Source organism: Theropithecus gelada, chromosome 8 (assembly GCF_003255815.1).
Source record: "Theropithecus gelada isolate Dixy chromosome 8, Tgel_1.0, whole genome shotgun sequence".
Classification (NCBI taxonomy): domain Eukaryota; kingdom Metazoa; phylum Chordata; class Mammalia; order Primates; family Cercopithecidae; genus Theropithecus; species Theropithecus gelada.
The window spans coordinates 117,213,405-117,233,640 of NC_037676.1; the positions used below are offsets into that span (position 1 = coordinate 117,213,405).

Below are 20,236 nucleotides of genomic sequence, written 5' to 3' on the forward strand. Positions count from 1 at the left end.
TTATTACATTCAAGACTTCTCTGGCCAGATGTGGTGGCTCACGCCTGTAATCCCAGCATTTTGGGAGGCCAAGGCAGGCAGATCTTTTGAGGTCAGGAGTTCAAGACTAACCTAGCCAACATGGTGAAACCCTGTCTCTACTAAAAATACAAAAAAAATGAGCCAGCTGTGGTGGTGCATGACTATAATCCCAGCTACTCGGAAAGCTGAGGCAAGAGAATTGCTTGAACCCAAGAAGTGAATGTTGCAGTGAGCTGAGATAGTGCCACTACACTCCAGCCTGGGTGACAGAGTGAGACCTTGTCTCAAAAATAAATAAATAAATAAATAAAATAAAAATAAAAAAAAATAAAGATTTATCTCCTTTTACCTCTGCAATCCCTTACTTCCCCACTATGACACATTTAAAAACAAGGATTCTTAATCTGGGTCTATATATAAAATTGAAGACAATCCTAAAATAACATGACAAACGTAACATGTACATACAATTTCCTAATATGATTAACTGCTTTCATGAAAACAAATGGCTATGAAAACCTCTTTCCCTATCTTCCACAAAAAAAATTTAGTTCCATTGTTTTAAAGAAAAAGTTATGTAGTCATAATTTTTAATTTACCTCATTAAACATATTGCAAATTAATGGGGAGAGTTAATTATGAGGAAATTTCAGCATATTAGTCTTCACTGCAAAAAATGAAATACATAAACCTCTGTATATTTTTATTTATCTTGATTTAGAAGGGGACATAGCAAATTATACTCGGTACTAAGGCTGTCTTTACTACAAAAATATTATCAGTTGGATAGTCATTTATTGAATACACATATTTCCTTTCAGCACCATGGTCTTTTGTGTAGATACAGAGCAGTAGTTCTTAAAGTGTGGCCCTTGAACAGCAAGAACAGAAAGAACCAGACCCTGGTTAGAAATGCAAATTTTGTGGCCCCAGCCCAGACCTACTAAATCTGAAACTCTGGGAGTAAGCCAAGTAATCTGTGTTTTAATAAGGTGATTCCAGTGCAGACTAAAGTTTGAGACTCACTAGTAAATAGAAATAAGAAGATGATCATGACCTCAGGTCAATGGATTCTCTACTTACCTGCTTTAATGTCCCAAAGCCAGCAACATATCAGAGGAACTGATTATATTAATATTTAGTATTCAACAAATGTTTATTGTGAACAAGCAACTATTACCTAATTAAATCCTGAGTTAGATTCTAGAAAAAAAGGGAAAGAAGACACCCAGGAAGTAAATGACCTGCGTAAAAGCCTTTTTGAGTCAGTGATAAGCTAAGGGCTATAACAGAGTTACCCTCACAACATGCCATTAAAACTTGAAGAATATCACTTAGCTGCCTAGGAGGAATAGTCAGAGACAGTGGAAAGTTTCTCGGAGAAAGAAACTCTGAGTGTTAAAGAATGAGTACAAGTTTCCCAAAAGGACAAGGGAGTGAAGGATATTTCTTACAGGAAATATTGTACATAGAAAGTGGTACATCAAGCCTCATTTAAGGATTTGGAAAATAACAAATTTTTTTCCATTTCATAAAGATATACTGCACACAGATGCTTACTGTGTGGTCAAAAATAAAATTGGAGAGATAATGAGACCCAGATCATGAAGGCCCTTGACTATCATGCTTAGGTGGGTGACATTGATCCAGCAGTCAATACACATTTATGTAAGCTTTTTATACCACAAAGTAAAACAAAGATTATTTAATGTTGGAATAATGATGTTGCCAGCTGATTAAAAGGCTGGAAAATGAGTCAGAGTAGCAAGAAATAAATGTCTTAGATGTTCATTATAGAGTCATTGCAATTACTTGCTAAGACATCTAAAGTGAAACAGGATGAATACACATCAATATGAACTTGTCCCAAGCACTAATAGTAGTTTAAGACATCAATTCCCTGCTATCTACAATGTGCCAGTGATGTCTTCATTGTCTTGTAAGTTGAAAACTCTTTTTAAATTATTATTATACTTTAAATTCTCAGATACATTTGCAGAACATGCAGCCTTGTTACATAGGTATACACGTTCCATGGTGGTTTGCTGCACCCATCAACCCGTCATCTGTATTAGGTATTTCTTCTAATGCTATCCCTCCCCTAGCCGCCCACCCCGTGACAGACCCCAGTGTGTGATGTTCCCATCCCTGTGTCCATGTCTTTTAAACCGTCGTCCTTAAAGATCTCAGGGGAATTCGATCATTATGGCTGACGGGAGGCAGGAGTAGATTAAGGCTTTCACTCACATAGATAGCGCAGCGTGTGGACGCTCGCATTGTGAATTCTAGCTCCAGATCTACTGCAAGGACAAACCAGCAATCCCAATACGACCCATAGACGCTCTGAAGAAAGCAGACTGCTACTGCAGGACCCGGGAGACACCCCAAATACTGTGTGCCCCAACTTCGGAAGTGGAAAAAAGAGAGCCTCCTCTCCCCAACACACGCCCCCACTGGAGAAAGTGAAGGTCTGTTTGCAGAAGAAATTGCCGACCTTACCTGGAACTGGGTCAGTTTAGAGAGCCAAGTGAAATGCAGGAGTAGAGGAAGCAGCAGAAAGGTTCTCGGAGCTCGCTGGGTCCCCAAACAGGTCATTCCTGGCACCACAGGGATCCATCAGGAGGGTGGCCAGAGGAATGGAGAGGGGCGGAGGGTGGGGGTGGGGATGGGAACACTACAGAGAGAAGGAAATCTCCATCTGAACTTTGTAACAGTTTGGACGGGGTAAGAAGCCTCCTGCCTAGAACTCGGCAGAGGGCATGAAAGTCAACAGAGAAACAATGGATTTAAACTGTACCTTGGAACAAATGGACTTAACAGATATATACAGAACAGAACATTTCATCCAGCAACTGCAAAATACACATTTTATTCAACAGCACATGGAACTTTCTCCAAATAGACCATACAATAGGCCATAAAACACGCCTCAATAAATTTAAGAAAATTGGAATAATATCAATCATTCTCTCAGACCACAGTGGAATAAAACTGGAAATCAACTCCAAAAGGAACTTTCAAAACTATGCAGATACATGGAAATTAAATAACCTGCTCCTGAATGAGCAAGCAGTGGATCAAAAATGAAATCAAGATGGAAATTTACAAATTATTTGAACTGAATGGCAATAATGACACAACCTATCAGAACCTCTGGGATACGGCAAAGGCAGTGCTAAGAGGAAAATTTATGGCCTTAAACACCTACATCAAAAAGACTGAAAGAGCACAAACTGACATTCTAAGGTAATACCTCAAGTAACTAGAGAAACTAGAAGTCTAAAACCAAACCCAAACTGAGCAGAAGAAAGGAAATAACCAAGATCAGAGCAGAACTAAATGAATTAGAAACAAACAAAAAATAATACGAAAGATAAATAAAACAAAAAGCTGGTTCTTTGAAAAGATAAATAAAACTGATAGACCACTAGCAAGATAAACCGAGAAAAGAGAAAATTCATATAACCTCATTAAGAAACTCAACGGGAGATAGTACAACTGACACCTCTGAAGTACAAAATACATTCAAGGCTACTATAAACACCTTTAAACACATAAACTAGAAAACCTAGAAGAGATTGATAAACTCCTGGAAAAATACAACCCTCCTAGCTTAAATCAGGAAGAATTAGATACCCTGAACAGACCAATAACAAGAAGCAAGATTGAAATAGTAATTTAAAAATTACCAACAAAAAGAAGTCAAAGACCAGATGGATTCACAGCAGAATTCTAGCAGACATTCAAAGAAGAATGTGTACCAATCCTTATGACACTATTCCACAAGATAGAGAAAGAAGAAAGAGAAGAAGAAACTCTCCCTAATTCATTCTATGAAGCCAGCATCCACCTAATACTAAAACCAGGAAAGGCCATAACCAAAAAAGAAAACTACAGACTGATATCCTTGATGAACATAGATGCTAAAATCCTTAACAAAATAATAGCTAAGCAAATCCAACAACATATCAAAAAGATAATCTACCATGACCAAGTGGGCTTCATACCAGGGATGCAGCGACTGTTTAACATGCACAAGTCAGGCCAGGCGCATTGGCTCACACATGTAATCTCAGCACTTTGGGAGGCTGAGGTGGGTGGATTACCTGAGGTCAGGAGTTCGAGACCAGCTTGGCCAACATGGTGAAACCCCATCTCTACTAAAAATACAATATTAGTCAGGTGTGATGGTAGGTGCCTGTATTCCTAGCTACTCAGGAGGCTGAGGCAGGAGAATCACTTGAACCCAGAAGGCAGATGTTGCAGTGAGCCAAGATTGCACCACTGCACTCCAGCCTGGGCAACAAGAGAAAAAAAAAAAACAATACACAAGTCAATAAATGTGATACACCACATAAACAGAACTAAAAACAAAAATCACATGATCATCTCAATAGATGCATAAAAGGCATTCGACAAAATCTAGCATCCCTTTATGATTAAAACACTCAGCAAAATCGGCATACAGAAGACATATCTCAATGTCATAGAAGCCATCTATGACAAACCGACAGTCAACATAATACCAAATGGGGGAAAGTTGAAAGCATTTCCTCTGAGAACTGGAACAAGACAAGGATGCCCACTATCACCACTCCTCTTCAACATAGTACTGGAAGTCCTAGCCAGAGCAATCAGACCAGAGAAAGAAATAAAAGGCATCCAAAACTGTAAAGAGGAAATCAAACTGTCACTGTTTGCTGACAATCTGATCATTTACCTTGAAAACCCTAAAGACTCCTGCAGAAAGGTCCTAGAACTGATAAAATAATTCAACAAAGTTTCTGGGTACAAAATTAATGTATATAAATTAGTAGCTCTCCTATACATAAATGGCAACTGAGGAAAGAATCAAATAAAGAACTCAATCCCTTCTACAAAATAGCTGCAAAAAAATAAAATATTTATGAATATACCTAACCAAGGAATAGAAAGACCTCTACAAGGAAAACTACAAAACATTGCTGAAAGAAATCACAGATGACACAAACAAATGGAAACACATCCCATGCTCACGGATGGGTAGAATCAATATTGTGAAAATGACAATACTGCCAAAAGCAATCTACAAATTCAGTGCAGTCCACATTAAAATACCACCACCATTCTTCACAGAATTAGAAAAAAGAATTCTAAAATTCATTTGGAACCAAAAAGGAGCCCACTTTGCCAAAGCAAGACTAAGCAAGCAGAACAAATCAGGAGGCATCACACTATCTGATTTCAAACTATTCTATAAGGCCATAGTCACCAAAACACCATGGTACTGGTATAAAAATAGCCACATAGACCAATGGAACAGAATAGAGAACCCAGAAAAGAGCCAAAATACTTAACATCCTACTGATCTTTGACAAAGCAAACAAAGACATAAAATGGGGAAAGGATACCCTTTTTAACAAATGGTGTTGGAATAATTGACTAGCCACATGTAGGAGAATGAAACTAGATCCTCATCTCACACCTTACACAAAAATCAACTCAAGATAGATTAAGAACTTAAATTTAAGACCTGAAACTATAAAAATTTTAGAAGATAACATTGGTAAAGCCATTATAGACATTGGCTTAGGCAAGAATTTTATGACGAAGAACCCAAAAGTAAATGCAATAAAAACAACGGTAAATAGTTGGAACTTAGTTAAACTAAAGAGCTTTTGCACGGCAAAAGGAACAGTCAGCAGAATAAACAGACAACCCACAAAATGGGAGAAAACATTCACAATCTGTGCATCTGCCAAAGGACTAATATCCAGAATCGACAACTAATTCAAGCAAACCAATAACCAACCCCCGCCCCCCCAAAAAAAACAAAACAAGTAATCCCATCAAAAAGTGGGCTAAGGACAAGAATAGACAATTCTCAAAAGAAGATATATAAATGTCGACAAACATATGAAAAAGATGCCCAACATCACTAATGATCAGGGAAATGCAAATCACAATCACAATGCAATACTCCTGCAAGAATGGCCATAATCAAAATTTTTTTTAAAAATTGGGACCAATGCAGTGATCAAGGAACACTTTTGCACTGCTGGTGGGAATGTAAACTAGTACAGCCACTATTGAAAACAGTATGGAGATTCCTTAAAGAACTAAAAGTGGAGCTACAAGTTGATCCTGCAATCCCGCTGCTGGGTATATTTACCCAGAGGAAAAGAAGTCATTATACGAAAGATACTTGCACACACATGTTTATAGTAGCACAGTTTTCAACTGCTAAAAAGTGGAACCAACCCAAATGCCCATCAATCAATGAGTGGATAAAGAAACTGTTATATATATATATATGATGGAATACTACTCGGCCATAAAATGGAATGAATTAACAGCATTTGCAGCAACCTGGATGAGATTGGAGACTATTATTCTAAGTAAAGTAACTCAGGAATGGAAAACCAAACCTCCCATGTTCTCAATTATATGTGGGAGCTAAGCTATGAGGACGCAAAAGCATAAGAATGACACAGTGGACTTTGGGGACTTCAGGGGAAGAGTGAGAGAAGGGTGAGGGTTAAAGGACTACAAATATGATGCAGTGTTTACTGCTTAGGTGATGGGTGTACCAAAATCTTACACATTACCACTAAATAAGTTACTTGTGTAACCAAATACCACCTGTACCCCAATAACTTACAGAACAATAAAAAAAAGCTCAATGATGGATGTAGTGAATATATCACAAACTGTTCAAATTATTTTCAGACAGATGAAGCAAAATGTCTGCACAGATTATTTTTTAAATTTCTTCTTAAATATGTCATTTCAAGCTGCATTGGAAATGTATATTTTCAAACATTTACTGAATAATTGGTTTATTAATATGACCTATATGGTTATTAGTTTAGGAGAGAAAAATAATGAATCAGTCATATTCAAAACAGTAATATAGACTTTAATGGCATAAAACATTCAAGATTAACACACTGTTTTCTTTGTTCTTACTAAACCAATTGGTGATTTAAAAATTTGATTAATTATTTTCAACAAGATTATTTTCAAATTTGGGTCTATATCTTATTTCTTCATTAAAAAATATTGCACAAGTAGAAAATAATGGTCCTGGCATGACGACAGCAAGATGGCAGAAGAAATGTTACACCCATGAACACACCAGTTTAACAACAGATGGATTGGTCCCCTTTGTGAGAAATCCAGAAATTAGTTAAGAGACTCCTGCACCTCAGTTAAGTGTAAAATCAGCAATACTGGAACCAGTAGAAATAGCAAAAACTTCCTCATGCCAAAATTTTCACTTCTGGCACAGCACCATTCCATCAGAAGCAAATCCCTGACTCAGCTTCTCCTTGAGAAGCAAAGGAGTTTAATTGTACATGTAGTAGGCCAAATGTTTTGAGTGCTGTTCAAGAGTCTGGCTTCTATCTCATCTGCCTGGGAAAGCTGACCGGGTTTAGCATAAGCAAGTATTCTGGGAGCTACAGAGAATAGAACAGTGGCATGAACTAGCATGTGGCCACTCACCACAGTTCCTTTTCTCATTCAGTGCAGAGCAAGTGGGTGGTAAACTCAAATTCCCAGCTTCTCCCTGAGGAGGAAAAGCGTTGGATTTTGCATCCAGAGTTCTAACTTATCTTGGTGGATTAACTTCTTTTTTTTTTTTTTGGAGACAGAGTCTTGCTCTGTCCCACAGGCTGGAGTGCAGGGGCATGATTTCAGCTCACCGCAACCTCCACCTCCCAGGTTTAAGCAATTCCCTTGCCTCAGACTCCTAGCCTCCTGAGTAGCTGAGATGACAGGCATGCGCCACCATGCCCAGCTAATTTGTGTGTGTGTGTGTGTGTGTGTGTGTGTGTGTGTGTATATATACATTTTTTTTTTTTTTTTAGTAGAAACAGAGTTTCACCATGTGAGCTAGGCTGGTCTCAAACTCCTGACCTGAGGTGATCTGCTGGCCTCAGCCTCTCAAAGTGCTGGGATTACAGGCATGAGTTACCGCCCGGCCCAAGATTAACTTCTAACCTGCCTATCTCAGAGTGCTGAAAGGACCTTATTTATACTGAAGAAAGTTCTAAAAAACTTAGATGCCTGAGACCCCAAAGAACAAAAACAGTGGTTTGAACTAACACAAAGATTTGAGACCCATGAAAACTCAGGACAGTGATTGGTGGAGTTCTTCTCCTGTACAAGGCCAATGTATGAGAACTTGAAGAAGTGACATTTTTTTTTCTACTGTACACATACAAAGAGTCAAGAAAAAATGAAGAAACAGGGGAAAATGATCCAAAAACCAGAAACAAAATAACATTTAAGAAACCAAATTTAATGAAATGGAGATATATGAATTACACAACAGATAATTCAAAGTAACAATAGTTAAAATGTTCAGTGAGCTCAGGAGAGTAATGCATGAACAAAAAGTGAATTCAAGAAAAAAATTTAAAAATTTACAGAGGAACCAAACAGATATCTTGGAGCTAAAAAATACAATAATTGAGCTGCAAAATTTTAAAAGATTCATCAGCAGACTAGAGCAAGCAGAAAAGGAAATAAGTGAACTCAAAGATAGTTAATTAGAAATTATCCAGTCAGAGAAGCCAAGAGAAAAGAGAATGAACAATAATAAAGACATTAAGGTATTTGTAAGACACCATAAAATGGACCAATATGCATTATGGGTTTCCAATAAGGAGAAGATAGAGCAAGAGGACCAGAAATTTTATTCAAAGAAATAATGTCTGAAAATGCCCTAAACCTGAGAAATAAAATGAACATCTAGATCTGGGGAGCTCAAACAATGTCAAATAAGATGAACTTGAATACATCCACATCAAGACACATTATAATCAAATTGTCAGGTAAAGACAAAATTTTGAAAGCAGCAAAAGAAAAGTGACTTGTCACATACAAGGGACATTTCACAAGATTATCAGTGGACTTTTCAGCAGAAACCAGACATGCCAGAAGGCAGTGGAATGTTACATTCAAAGTTTGAAAGAAAAAACTGCCTACCAAGATTACTGAACTTGAAAATTGTCCTTCAAAATGAAGGGATGATAAAGACTTTCGACAAACAAAAGCTGAGATAGTACTCACTATAACTGCCTAGCAAGAAATTCTAGAGGGAGTTTTTCAATGTTATATGTGAGAACACTAAACAGCAACATGATAGCATACAAAGGTACAAAACTGATAAAGGTAAATATACTGACAAATACAGAATAGCATATCATAGTAGCAGTGGTAGATAAATTACATTTATTCTAGTTATCTTAGTCTATTTGTGTTGCTGTAACAATATACCCAGCCAGCAGTAATTTATAAACAATAAAAACGTATTTCTCATAGTTATTTTGGTTGGGAAGTCCAAGGTCAAGGCTCCAGCAGATTTGGTGTCTGGTGAAGGCTTGCTGTGTACTTTAAGGTGGTGCCTTTTGCTGCAATCTCACATGGCTACAGAGGCACAAAAGTGAGAGACACTGAATCCTCACATGGCAAAAACAGACAAAAGTGCAAAAAAGACTAGGTTGCACCCTTCAATTTATTTAATAAGAGCACTAATTCATGAAGGTGAAGAACTCATGACTTCATCACTTCCCATAAGTCCCCTCATCTCAGTACTCTCATATTGGGTATTAGGTTCCAACATATGAATTTTGGAGGAATACATACATTCAAATCATAGCAGTAGTATTTAAAAGACAAGTTATTTAACTATAAATAAAAATATGATAATGTATACACAATATAAATAGATTTAACTTGTGATGTCAATAACATAAAGTGGGTGGGGGCATAAAATACTAAAATTTTTGTATGTGATTGAAACTAAGTTGTTATTGGTTTAAAATAGACTGTTATAAGGTATTGTACATAAACCCTAAGATAACCACAAATAAAATACCTATAAAACTTACAGAAAATGAAAAGAAAATAATAAAAGCATATCACTACAAAAAAAATGAAATGCAAAGGAAAACAGCAAGAGAGAAGAGCAGGACAAGAGAACTACAATACAAACAGAAAATAATTAACAAAATGGCAATAATAAATTCTTCCCTATCAATAATTACTTGCTATGTAAATTGATTAAGCTCTCCAACCAAAACACATAGAGTGACTGAATGAATTAAATACAAACAACTAAAACAAGATCCACCTATATGCTGACTATAAGAAACGTACTTTAGATTTAAGGACAAACTTAGACTGAAAGTGAAGAGATGGAAAAAGATATTCTGTACAAATAGTAACCAAAAAAGAAGACAGGTGAATATACTTATATCAGACAAAACGAATTTCAAGTCAGAAACTATCTCAAGAGACAAACAAGACCATCAAATTATAATATAAGAGATAATACACCAGGAAAATATAACAATTATAAATATATATGCAACCAAACCAGAGCACCTAAATATATGAAGCAAACACTGATAGAATTGAAGAGAAGACTAGACAGCAAAATAGCTTCAGTAGGATACTTCAATACCTCACTTTCAGTAATGTATAGAAAAACCAGACAAACTATCAGCAGAAAGCATTTGACCTGAAGAACACTAGAGACCACATGCTAGAGGTCTAAGGGATGTGAGTGGATCATTCATTCAATCAAACAGCAACAGAATATACAATATTTTCAAGTTCATCCAGAACATTCTTCAGGATAAATCACATATTTGGTAACAAAACATGTCCTGACAAATTTAAGAAGATTAAAATCATACCAAATGTCTTTTTTGACCACAATGGAAGGAAACTAGAAATCAATATCAGAAGGAAAACTGGAAAATTCGTAAATATGCAAAAATTAAACAACACACTTTTGAACAATCAATGGGTCAAAAAAGAAATGAAAAGGGAAATTAGAAAATATCTTGAAGCAAACAAAAATGAAAACATAGCATATCGAAGCTTATGGGATGAAGTATTAAGACAGAAGTTTATAGCAATAGAAGTTTTCATGAAAAATAATACATATCTTGATAAAACAACCTAAATTGACACTGTAAAAACTTAGAAAAAACATAATCCCAATGTTATAGGAGGGTGAAAATCATAAAGATGACAGTAAAAATAAGCTAAAGAATGTAAAAATAGAGAAAATAAAGATGGTTTATTGAAAAGTTCAAGAAAACTGGTCCCCTTAGAGGGGAGACTAAGATAAGTAAAATCAGAAATGAAAGAAGAGATATTGCAAATGATGCCACAAAAATAAAAAGGATTATAAGAGACTAATAGGAATAAGTATGTGCCAACTGTATTAGTCTGTTTTCACACTGCTTTAAAGACATACCAAAGACTGGATAATTTATAAAGGAAAGAGGTTTAATTGACTCAGAGTTCTGCGTGGCTGGGGAGGCCTCGGGAAATTTACAGTCATGGCAGAAGGGGAGGCATGCAAGTCTTACATGGCCATAGGCAGGAGAGAGCTTGAAGGGGGAAGAGCTTCTTATAAAACCATCAGATCTGGTAAGAACTCACTCACTATCAACAGAACAGCATGGAGGAAACTGCTGCCTCCATCCTCAAGTAGATCCCAGTGTTTGTTGTTTCATTTGTTGTATTCATAAGTTCTCATCATTTAGTTCCTATTTATAAGTGAGAACATGTGGTATTTGATTTTCTGTTCCCATGTTAGTTTGCTAAGGATAATAGCCTCCATCTCCATCCATATTCTCACAAAAGACATGATCTTGTTCTTTTTCATGGCTGCATAGTATTTCATGGTGTATATGCAGCATGTTTGCACTATCCAATCTGTCATTGAGGGGCATTTAGGTTGATTCCACGTCTTTGCTCTTGTGCACAGTGCTACAACGAACATATCACACGCATGTGTCTTTATGGTAGAATGATTTATATTCCTCTGGGTACATACCCAGTAATGGGATTGCGGGTCAAATGGTAGTCCTGCTTTTAGCTCTTTAAGAAATTGACAGAGATGCTGTAGTGGTGAGACTCTGGATCCTTCCTGAGGACCTGGAGAAGACTTGCTGCTGAGAAGGACATTTTGAAGGTTTTGTTGGCTGAAAAAGCTGTTTCTGGAATTACACCCCTAGATCTTTCTTGAAGACTTGAATTAGATTCGGGCCATGGGGACACAGAAGGTCACCCCAGCTCTGATCTTTGCCATCACAGTTGCTACAATCGGCTCTTTTCAGTTTGGCTACAACACTGGGGTCATCAATGCTCCTGAGAAGATCATAAAGGAATTTATCAATAAAAGTTTGACGGAGAAGGCAAATATCCCTCCCTCTGAGGTGCTGCTCACGTCTCTCTGGTCCTTGTCTGTGGCCATATTCTCCGTCGGGGGTATGATCGGCTCCTTTTCCGTCAGACTCTTCGTCAACCGCTTTGGCAGGCGTAATTCAATGCTGATTGTCAACCTGTTGGCTGTCACTGGTGGCTGCTTTATGGGACTGTGTAAAGTAGCGAAGTCAGTTGAAATGCTGATCCTGGGCCGCTTGGTTATTGGCCTCTTTTGCGGACTCTGCACAGGGTTTGTGCCCATGTACATCGGAGAGATCTCGCCTACTGCCCTGCGGGGTGCCTTTGGCACTCTCAACCAGCTGGGCATCGTGGTTGGAATTCTGGTGGCCCAGATCTTTGGTCTGGAATTCATCCTTGGGTCTGAAGAGCTCTGGCCGTTGCTATTGGGCTTCACCATCCTTCCTGCTATCCTACAAAGTGCAACCCTTCCATTTTGCCCTGAAAGTCCCAGATTTTTGCTCATTAACAGAAAAGAAGAGGAGAATGCTAAGCAGATCCTCCAGCGGTTGTGGGGCACCCAGGATGTATCCCAAGACATCCAGGAGATGAAAGATGAGAGTGCAAGGATGTCACAAGAAAAGCAAGTCACCGTGCTGGAGCTCTTTAGAGTGTCCAGCTACTGACAGCCCATCATCATTTCCATTGTGCTCCAGCTCTCTCAGCAGCTCTCTGGCATCAATGCTGTGTTCTACTACTCAACAGGAATCTTCAAGGATGCAGGTGTTCAAGAGCCCATCTATGCCACCATTGGCGCAGGTGTGGTTAATACGATCTTCACTGTAGTTTCTCTATTTCTGGTGGAAAGGGCAGGAAGAAGGACTCTGCATATGACAGGCCTTGGAGGGATGGCTGTTTGTTCCACACTCATGACTATTTCTTTGTTATTAAAGGATAACTATAATGGGATGAGCTTTGTCTGTATTGGGGCTATCCTGGTCTTTGTAGCCTTCTTTGAAATTGGACCAGGCCCCATTCCCTGGTTTATTGTGGCCGAACTCTTCAGCCAGGGCCCCCGCCCAGCTGCGATGGCAGTAGCCGGCTGCTCCAACTGGACCTCCAACTTCCTAGTCGGATTGCTCTTCCCCTCTGCTGCTCACTATTTAAGAGCCTACGTTTTTATTATCTTCACCGGCTTCCTCATTACCTTCTTGGCCTTTACCTTCTTCAAAGTCCCTGAGACCCGTGGCAGGACTTTCGAGGATATCACATGGGCCTTTGAAGGGCAGGCACATGGTGCAGATAGATCTGGGAAGGACGGCGTCATGGAGATGAACAGCATCCAGCCTCCTAAGGAGACCACCACCAATGTCTAAGTCATGCCCGCTTCCACCTCCCTCCCAGCATGGGAAAGCCATCTCTCCCTGAACAAGGGAGAGACCTCATCAGGATGAACCCAGGATTGCTTCTGAATGCTGCTACTTGATTCCTTTCTCATCCCACACACTCCATGAGCACCCCAAGGCTGGGGTTTGTTGGATTTTCAATGGCTTTTTAAATATTTTATTTCCTGGACATTCTCTTCTGCTTAGGAGAGACCAAGTGAACCTACCTTCATTTCAGGAGGGATTGGCCACTTGGCATATGACAACTTTGCCAGCTTTTCCTCCCTTGGGTTCTAATATTGCCACATTAGGGGATATAGGAGAGGAAAAGTAAGGTGCAGTTCCCCCAACCTCAGACTTAACAGGAAGCAGATGCACATATGAGTGTGGAAGGCAGAGGGGGTTTATGTAAGAGCACCTTCTTCACTTCCACACAGCTCTACACGGCAAGTAAACTTGAGTTTTATTTATTTTATCCTCTGGTTTAATTACATAATTTTTTTTTACATTAAGCTCCAGGATACATGTGCAGAATGTGCAGCTTTGTTACATAGGTATATATGTGCCATGGTGGAAATATTTATTTTTTTAAGCATAATTTTACCAAATAATTAAAACAGAAGGAAATTGAGATTAGAGGGAGGTGTTTAAAGATAGGTTATAGAGTAAAAGATTTGATGCTGGAGAGGTTCAGGTGCAATAAGAAGAATTTAGGGAGAAATGTAGTTCATTATTGGAGGGTAAATGATGTGGTGCCTGAGGGCTGTACTTTACCTCTTAACAATTTTTGTCCTTCAGATGGAAACTCTTGAAGTTTAATTTTTCATAAAAGTCATATGCTTATATAATAAAGCTACTGATTTCCTTTATAATTTTTTTCTTTAAGATAATAGTTTACATGTAGTAGTACTTGAAGTCTAGGATTATTAACTAATATGGGCATTGTAGTTAATGACGGTTGATGGGTTCTAATTTTGGACGGAGTTGAGGGAAGGGAAAGTGATTTCTAGAAAGGCTGTTCCCCTCACTGGACGAAATAACTCCTTCTTCTTGTAGTAGTCTCATGACTTTTGAAGTAATCTGCCACCTATCTTGTGGGAGAGCCATCCAAATGAGAAACCACAAATAATTGGTTCTTGGTAGAGATTCATTATTTCTCCACTTTGTTCTTTAGGAGATTTTAGGTGTTGATTTTCTGTTTTATTTTAACTCATACCTTTAAAGGAATTCCCCAAAGAATGTTTATAGCAAACTTGGAATGTGTAACCTCAGCTCTGGGAGAGGATTTTTTTCTGAGCGATTATTATCTAAAGTGTGTTGTTGCTTTAGGGTCACGGCACGCTTGTGTATGTCTGTTACCATGTCACTGTGGTCCGATGCCGAGTGCCCTTAGGGGACTTGAATCTTTCCAATAAACCACGTTTGATATAGCATGAGTCAATGTGCAGTGTAGCCACACTTGAGAGGATGAATGTATGTGCACTGTCACTTTGCTCTGGGTGGAAGTACATTATTGTTGACTTATTTTCTCTGTGTTTGTTCCTACAGCCCCATTTTCATATGTTGCTCAATCTCCCTTTCCCTTTTTGGTGCTTACACATCTCAGAAGCGTTAGCCAAACCCTTGCCAGTGACAGTATTTTGGTTCTCAGTTCTCACTGTTCCTGTGGAGCCTTTGAATATAAACACACAGCTGAGGCCGGGTGCGGTGGCTCTCGCCTGTAATCCCAGCACTTTGGGAGGCCGAGGCGGGCGGTCAGGGATTCGAGATCAATCTGGCCAACATAGTGAAACCCTGTCTCTACTAAAAATGCAAAAATTAACTGGGCGTGGTGGCGGGCGCCTGTAATCCCAGCTACTCGGGAGGCTGAGGCAGGAGAATCACGTGAACCCGGGACGCAGAGGTTGCAGATCGCGTCATTGCACCCTAGCCCAGGCCACAGTGCAAGACTCCATCTCAAGGAAAAAAAAAAAAAAAGGACATAGCTATGGAGTGGGGTTTAGCTTGAAAAGGTGACCTTGCAATTTCACGTCAACTTCTGGTTCCTCAAACAGTAGGTCGGCAGTAAGGCAGGGCCCCCTTTCTCACTGAGAAGATTGTGAATATTTCCATATGGATTTTCTATTACTAATGTTACTCTGATTCTTTGTTTTAAAATAAAAATTCTGAATGTACATGAAAAAAAAAAAAAAAGAAATTGACATAGTGCTTTGCGCAATGGTAGAACTAATTTATATTCCCACCAACAGTGTATCAGTGTTCTTTTGCCTTACTGAACATTAATCAGTTTTGCATCTAATTAAGCAATATTAATCCAGCCTTTGTTTTTTCAGTCCATAAGTATACACAAATGACTTTGTGGTTGTGGCGCCTTGGCTAGGATAAACTGCAGCTCTCCAGAATTGCCTTTCTAGTGTGTTTCCAGGTAAGGTGGGCTCTAAGAGATATTCTTCATAAGAGGTGGAGGATGGAAGGGACACAGCAGCCATTTTGGAGTTGTGTACACAGGTTTTTCTCAGTTGTCTAATCAAACATTAATCTAGGTAAAGGGATTTTTTGCCTACACAAATGAAGTTTCTGATCAACTAAGTATAAATTAGAGAGATTACTCTGGGTAGGGCTGACTTTTTCAGTCAGTTCAGACTTCCCTAGGTCTAAACTGGGGAACATTTAAGGCTAAAATGTTTCAGCCTTCCCTGAGGATACAGCTTGGGCCCTTTTAAGTTCCAGCCTGCTCCTAATCATTCTTTTCTGACAGCCTGTAAACAACAAACTTTGGCCCAAACTGATGGAGTTCCAGCATATTTATAATCTTCCCTTCTCGACTTCCTCACCTATAGAACTTTCAGAATTTCTCAAGTTCTATAGGTCAGAAAGTCCAGAATTTGCAAATCAATTCTTTGAGGTTAATAAATCAGTGAGTAAATATGTGTATCCATGTATTTTACTGATTCTTCTTACGCGGTTAAACTCTTGACCTGTAAGCCTTGTTAATGAGTTAAATAAACTTTCGACATGTTTATTCTATATTTATATGAGTCATCTTTTTTCAGTTTTAAAAACTTTGACTTTGACAAGGTCAATAGTAAACACCATCAATAGTTCCTTTGTACTCCACTAAATATACTTACTTCTTAATGTACTAAGAAATCCAATATCGTGTCTATTTGAGTCGAGTTTCTTTCCATGGTTCCCAAGTCACTAATATCAAGTTGTCATAATAACATTTTTAAGGAATGACTTTATTATTTTATTAATATTATTCGTATTTAGAAACTAGGTTACTTAATTTCTGATTTAGTATACGGGAAACCAGTTCAATTTAGGGGAAGTAACTTGACAAGAATGATCCAAACAAGATACTATAGAGCTAGAATGCTCACAGACAACCATGTATTTTGCTTATCTCCCACTCAATGGACTGCTTTAGCCAGGTGTAACAAAGATGAGGAAAATAAGAAGGCCATAATGACCAGGTAGGCTACTCCAGTCAAATGCTGCATCTTCTCAGTTAGTTAAAATCAGCAAGATGGAATGGCAGCTAAGGGGCTACTCTGGGAAAGGCCAGCTATTTATACTAAGTATTTCTGTCAATTGAGTCAAAAACATGACTCATGATGACTTTTGGCAGCTGGAGAGACAGAAAGATATTATTTTTTCCAAATGAGCTCTTGGAGAGTTGCATTTGGTGAGCAAGCATTCTTTTAAAATAGCCCTTGAGATTAGAAAAGGATGGGTTAAGAGAAATATGATAATTAAAAACTGGAAGAAATGAGAGTAAGAAGAGGGGGAAAAATGACTCAGATGAAAAGAGAAAAGATGACCGGGAATAGATTCTCTTTCAAATCATTGCTCTACACCACAAAGAGGAAAGCAACCAGTCTGTGGGATTTTCTGTTGATGACTCAACAGTGGCATGATTAGTTGTAGCTCTGATACGGACATGGTTTGCAAGCCAACTAGGGCCCTTCACTAGACAGGGAGGGTGTAGTGGGGAGACTTGGCAGACCACTTCTTCTTGTGACTGAAAGAGGAAGGGTGTAGTCTGTTTGCACTTATCCTGCATTTCATCAGTTCAACTTGTGATGTTTTCATTCACTTAAAAAAATGATGAAGTGATCCCCAATGGGTGTGTTTTACTTTCTAAACAATAAAGATGTCTGTTTTTTTTTTTTTTTTTTTTTCTTTTTTCTTCGGTGATGCTAGAGGAGCAAATTTTCACCAACCACTTTTTCCACATTACACAGAGAGGGCATTCAATATCCAAGTGGGTGGCTCCCTCAAATGGGCCAATTTTGGAAACCCCCACCTAGAAAAACACTTTGGATTTTTATAGCTCTTTTCATCCAAAGATCTCAAGGGGTTACCAAGCAAAATATGAAAGCTCTGACAACATTCTGAGGTGGTAGCAGACAAGAGTTGCTGATGTTCCTTGGCAGATGAAAAAGCAGTGGCCAAAATGAGGGTACCATGAGACAGAAAATAACAATAGTACCAACAATCCTATGTCTCAAACCACTGCTGCTGCCTCTGAAACTGCTGTCTACCTCTGTCATAACATAGTCTCATTGTGATTATGCACAAAATAATACCCCTTTATTAAAATATCACCATTACCTATGTGTGAGTGTTCATTGTAAGTTCCTGAATGAAACTCACATTGTCAAGGTGAAAAGCAGTTTCCAAGATGTATGTCACATAATTCTGAGTATTTCTTATTATTTTCACCTTTATTATATTATATCTTTGGTTGACATTATTTAACCTGTGCAATTAATAGTTAATTTGTGGAGCTAATGATGTGCATAAATAAGAATTATAGGTCTCATTTTATTATAAATTAAACTTTCAGTAAAATATGCCATATGTGGCTTCATTTTGCTAGTGGATCATTTACATGTGCCACATGAAAGAAATGCTTCAGCAAATACATATTTTATGTTCTTGAAAGAGCTATGCTTTATTTTTTAAATGAATTTTTCTTCATTCCCAAATACTTTTGCATTTCTCTATACTGTTGCTAAATTTAAGTTTACTGTAAGCTTGAAAGGTTTTCCAGGAATAGGTTAAATCAATTAGCATTGGTCTTAGCCCACTACTAGGTATACAAAACAAATATCCAGAATATTAAATGCACTTCCTCTAAGTTCCAGAGCTCAGGTTTATAATATCTCTCTCTTGACCTAAAGGACATGTATTCAAATGAGCCGCAGAGAAAGCTGCTTTTTTTGTAATATTAATACAATCTTTGCCAAATTAGTCTCTGTTTTAAATTTCAGAAAACTTCTTGTATGCATATTTTAATATATTTAAAATGATGAACCTAGAATTGGAGACCGTTAAATGGTTCATATTTACTCTCTTGAATTTCAAAATGTAACCAGTGCCAAAAAACCTCTGGGTATATGTACAAAATTTGTAAAAATACATAAAAACTTACTGAACCAAAACCACAGTGGAACTCATGATAACTTTCCAGACAGCATAATTCACCATTTAGTCACAGGGGAATGCCAATCTCAAAAGATAGACTTTACACTAAGCCAAGAATATCAACAAAAATAAACACTTCTTGGATTAGGAACAAAAGGAAAATCCAATTCCATTGGCCTTAAAACAATCCTGATATTAATGATAATAAATTAACTGTCTATTTCAGTATGCCAACATTTGAGAAATTTTTTTCCTTAAACATTGTGCCTTGTTAAAATGATACTGAAAAACCAAGAATATTAGAATATGTAGTAATAACTGTTTTCTATTTATTATGCATTGAGGTCTATACTTCCTCCTGGTTTCATATTAGATGAGTATGGAAACCATACTAAATGTATTTAGCGAAACGGGAGAATTACAGTGAATTACTGCCTGTGTCTTTGAAGTTTGCTTCCAGGTAAGAAGCAAAGGAAGTCCTATTCACTCTACTGCCAATACGTGCCCTAACTATCACGCTCTCCATCTCTGTTCCCGTTGCCCTAATTCAGACTGAGGCATCTCTTGCCTCACAGTTATAACAGTCTCTTCCCCTCTGTTTCCTCTCCCTTTCTGCTCTTTGCCTTCCCCCTATTTTCAATTTGATCTCCTCTCAGCAGTTTGACTCACCTTTTAAGAAATGGTAATCAAGTCACTTCATTCCCTAGCTTGAAATTCCTAACCAGCTTCTCATTGTACTTAGAATAAAATCCAATTTGTATAGAATCTACACAATATGTATGCAGAATCTGCCTATTTCTCTATTGTACATATATATATAACCCAGAAGGATGAGATTATAAAAATGAAGCATTAAAGTAATATGATTTACCCGTTTGTTAGCTTCTGATTTTTAAACTATATACACATATATAAATCTAAGAAATTATATTGGGGATGTGGATTTCAGTTGGCTTAGCAGGAAAGAGAAGCTATCTCATAGTAAAAAAGATAAAACGTGGGAAGTTATATTAGATACAATGTGCATAAATCTGACAGGCTGGATGTTTTCATTTCACCAACTATGTCATTCTGTGCCTTTCCTATAAAGAAAAAAAAAAAAAAAAAAAAAAAAAAAAAAAAAAAAAAACTTATGATAGTTTGAGGGATTTAGGGCAACTACAACCAAAATGAAACAAAGTAAAGAATGGCAGGCCAGGTGTGGTGGCTCACACTTCTAATCCCAG

The 20,236-nt window shown here is 37.8% G+C and overlaps 1 protein-coding gene across 1 annotated transcript; it reads left to right on the forward strand.

The window, feature by feature from the left end:
• The first annotated feature begins 11,923 nt into the window (after positions 1 to 11,923).
• Positions 11,924 to 15,756, forward strand: LOC112629992 (solute carrier family 2, facilitated glucose transporter member 3-like). Its single transcript, XM_025393949.1, is given in 2 exon segments — positions 11,924 to 12,092; positions 12,186 to 15,756. Coding segments are annotated over 2 exon segments (1,398 nt in total). The 5' UTR covers positions 11,924 to 12,077; the 3' UTR covers positions 13,569 to 15,756.
• The last annotated feature ends 4,480 nt before the right edge of the window (positions 15,757 to 20,236 follow it).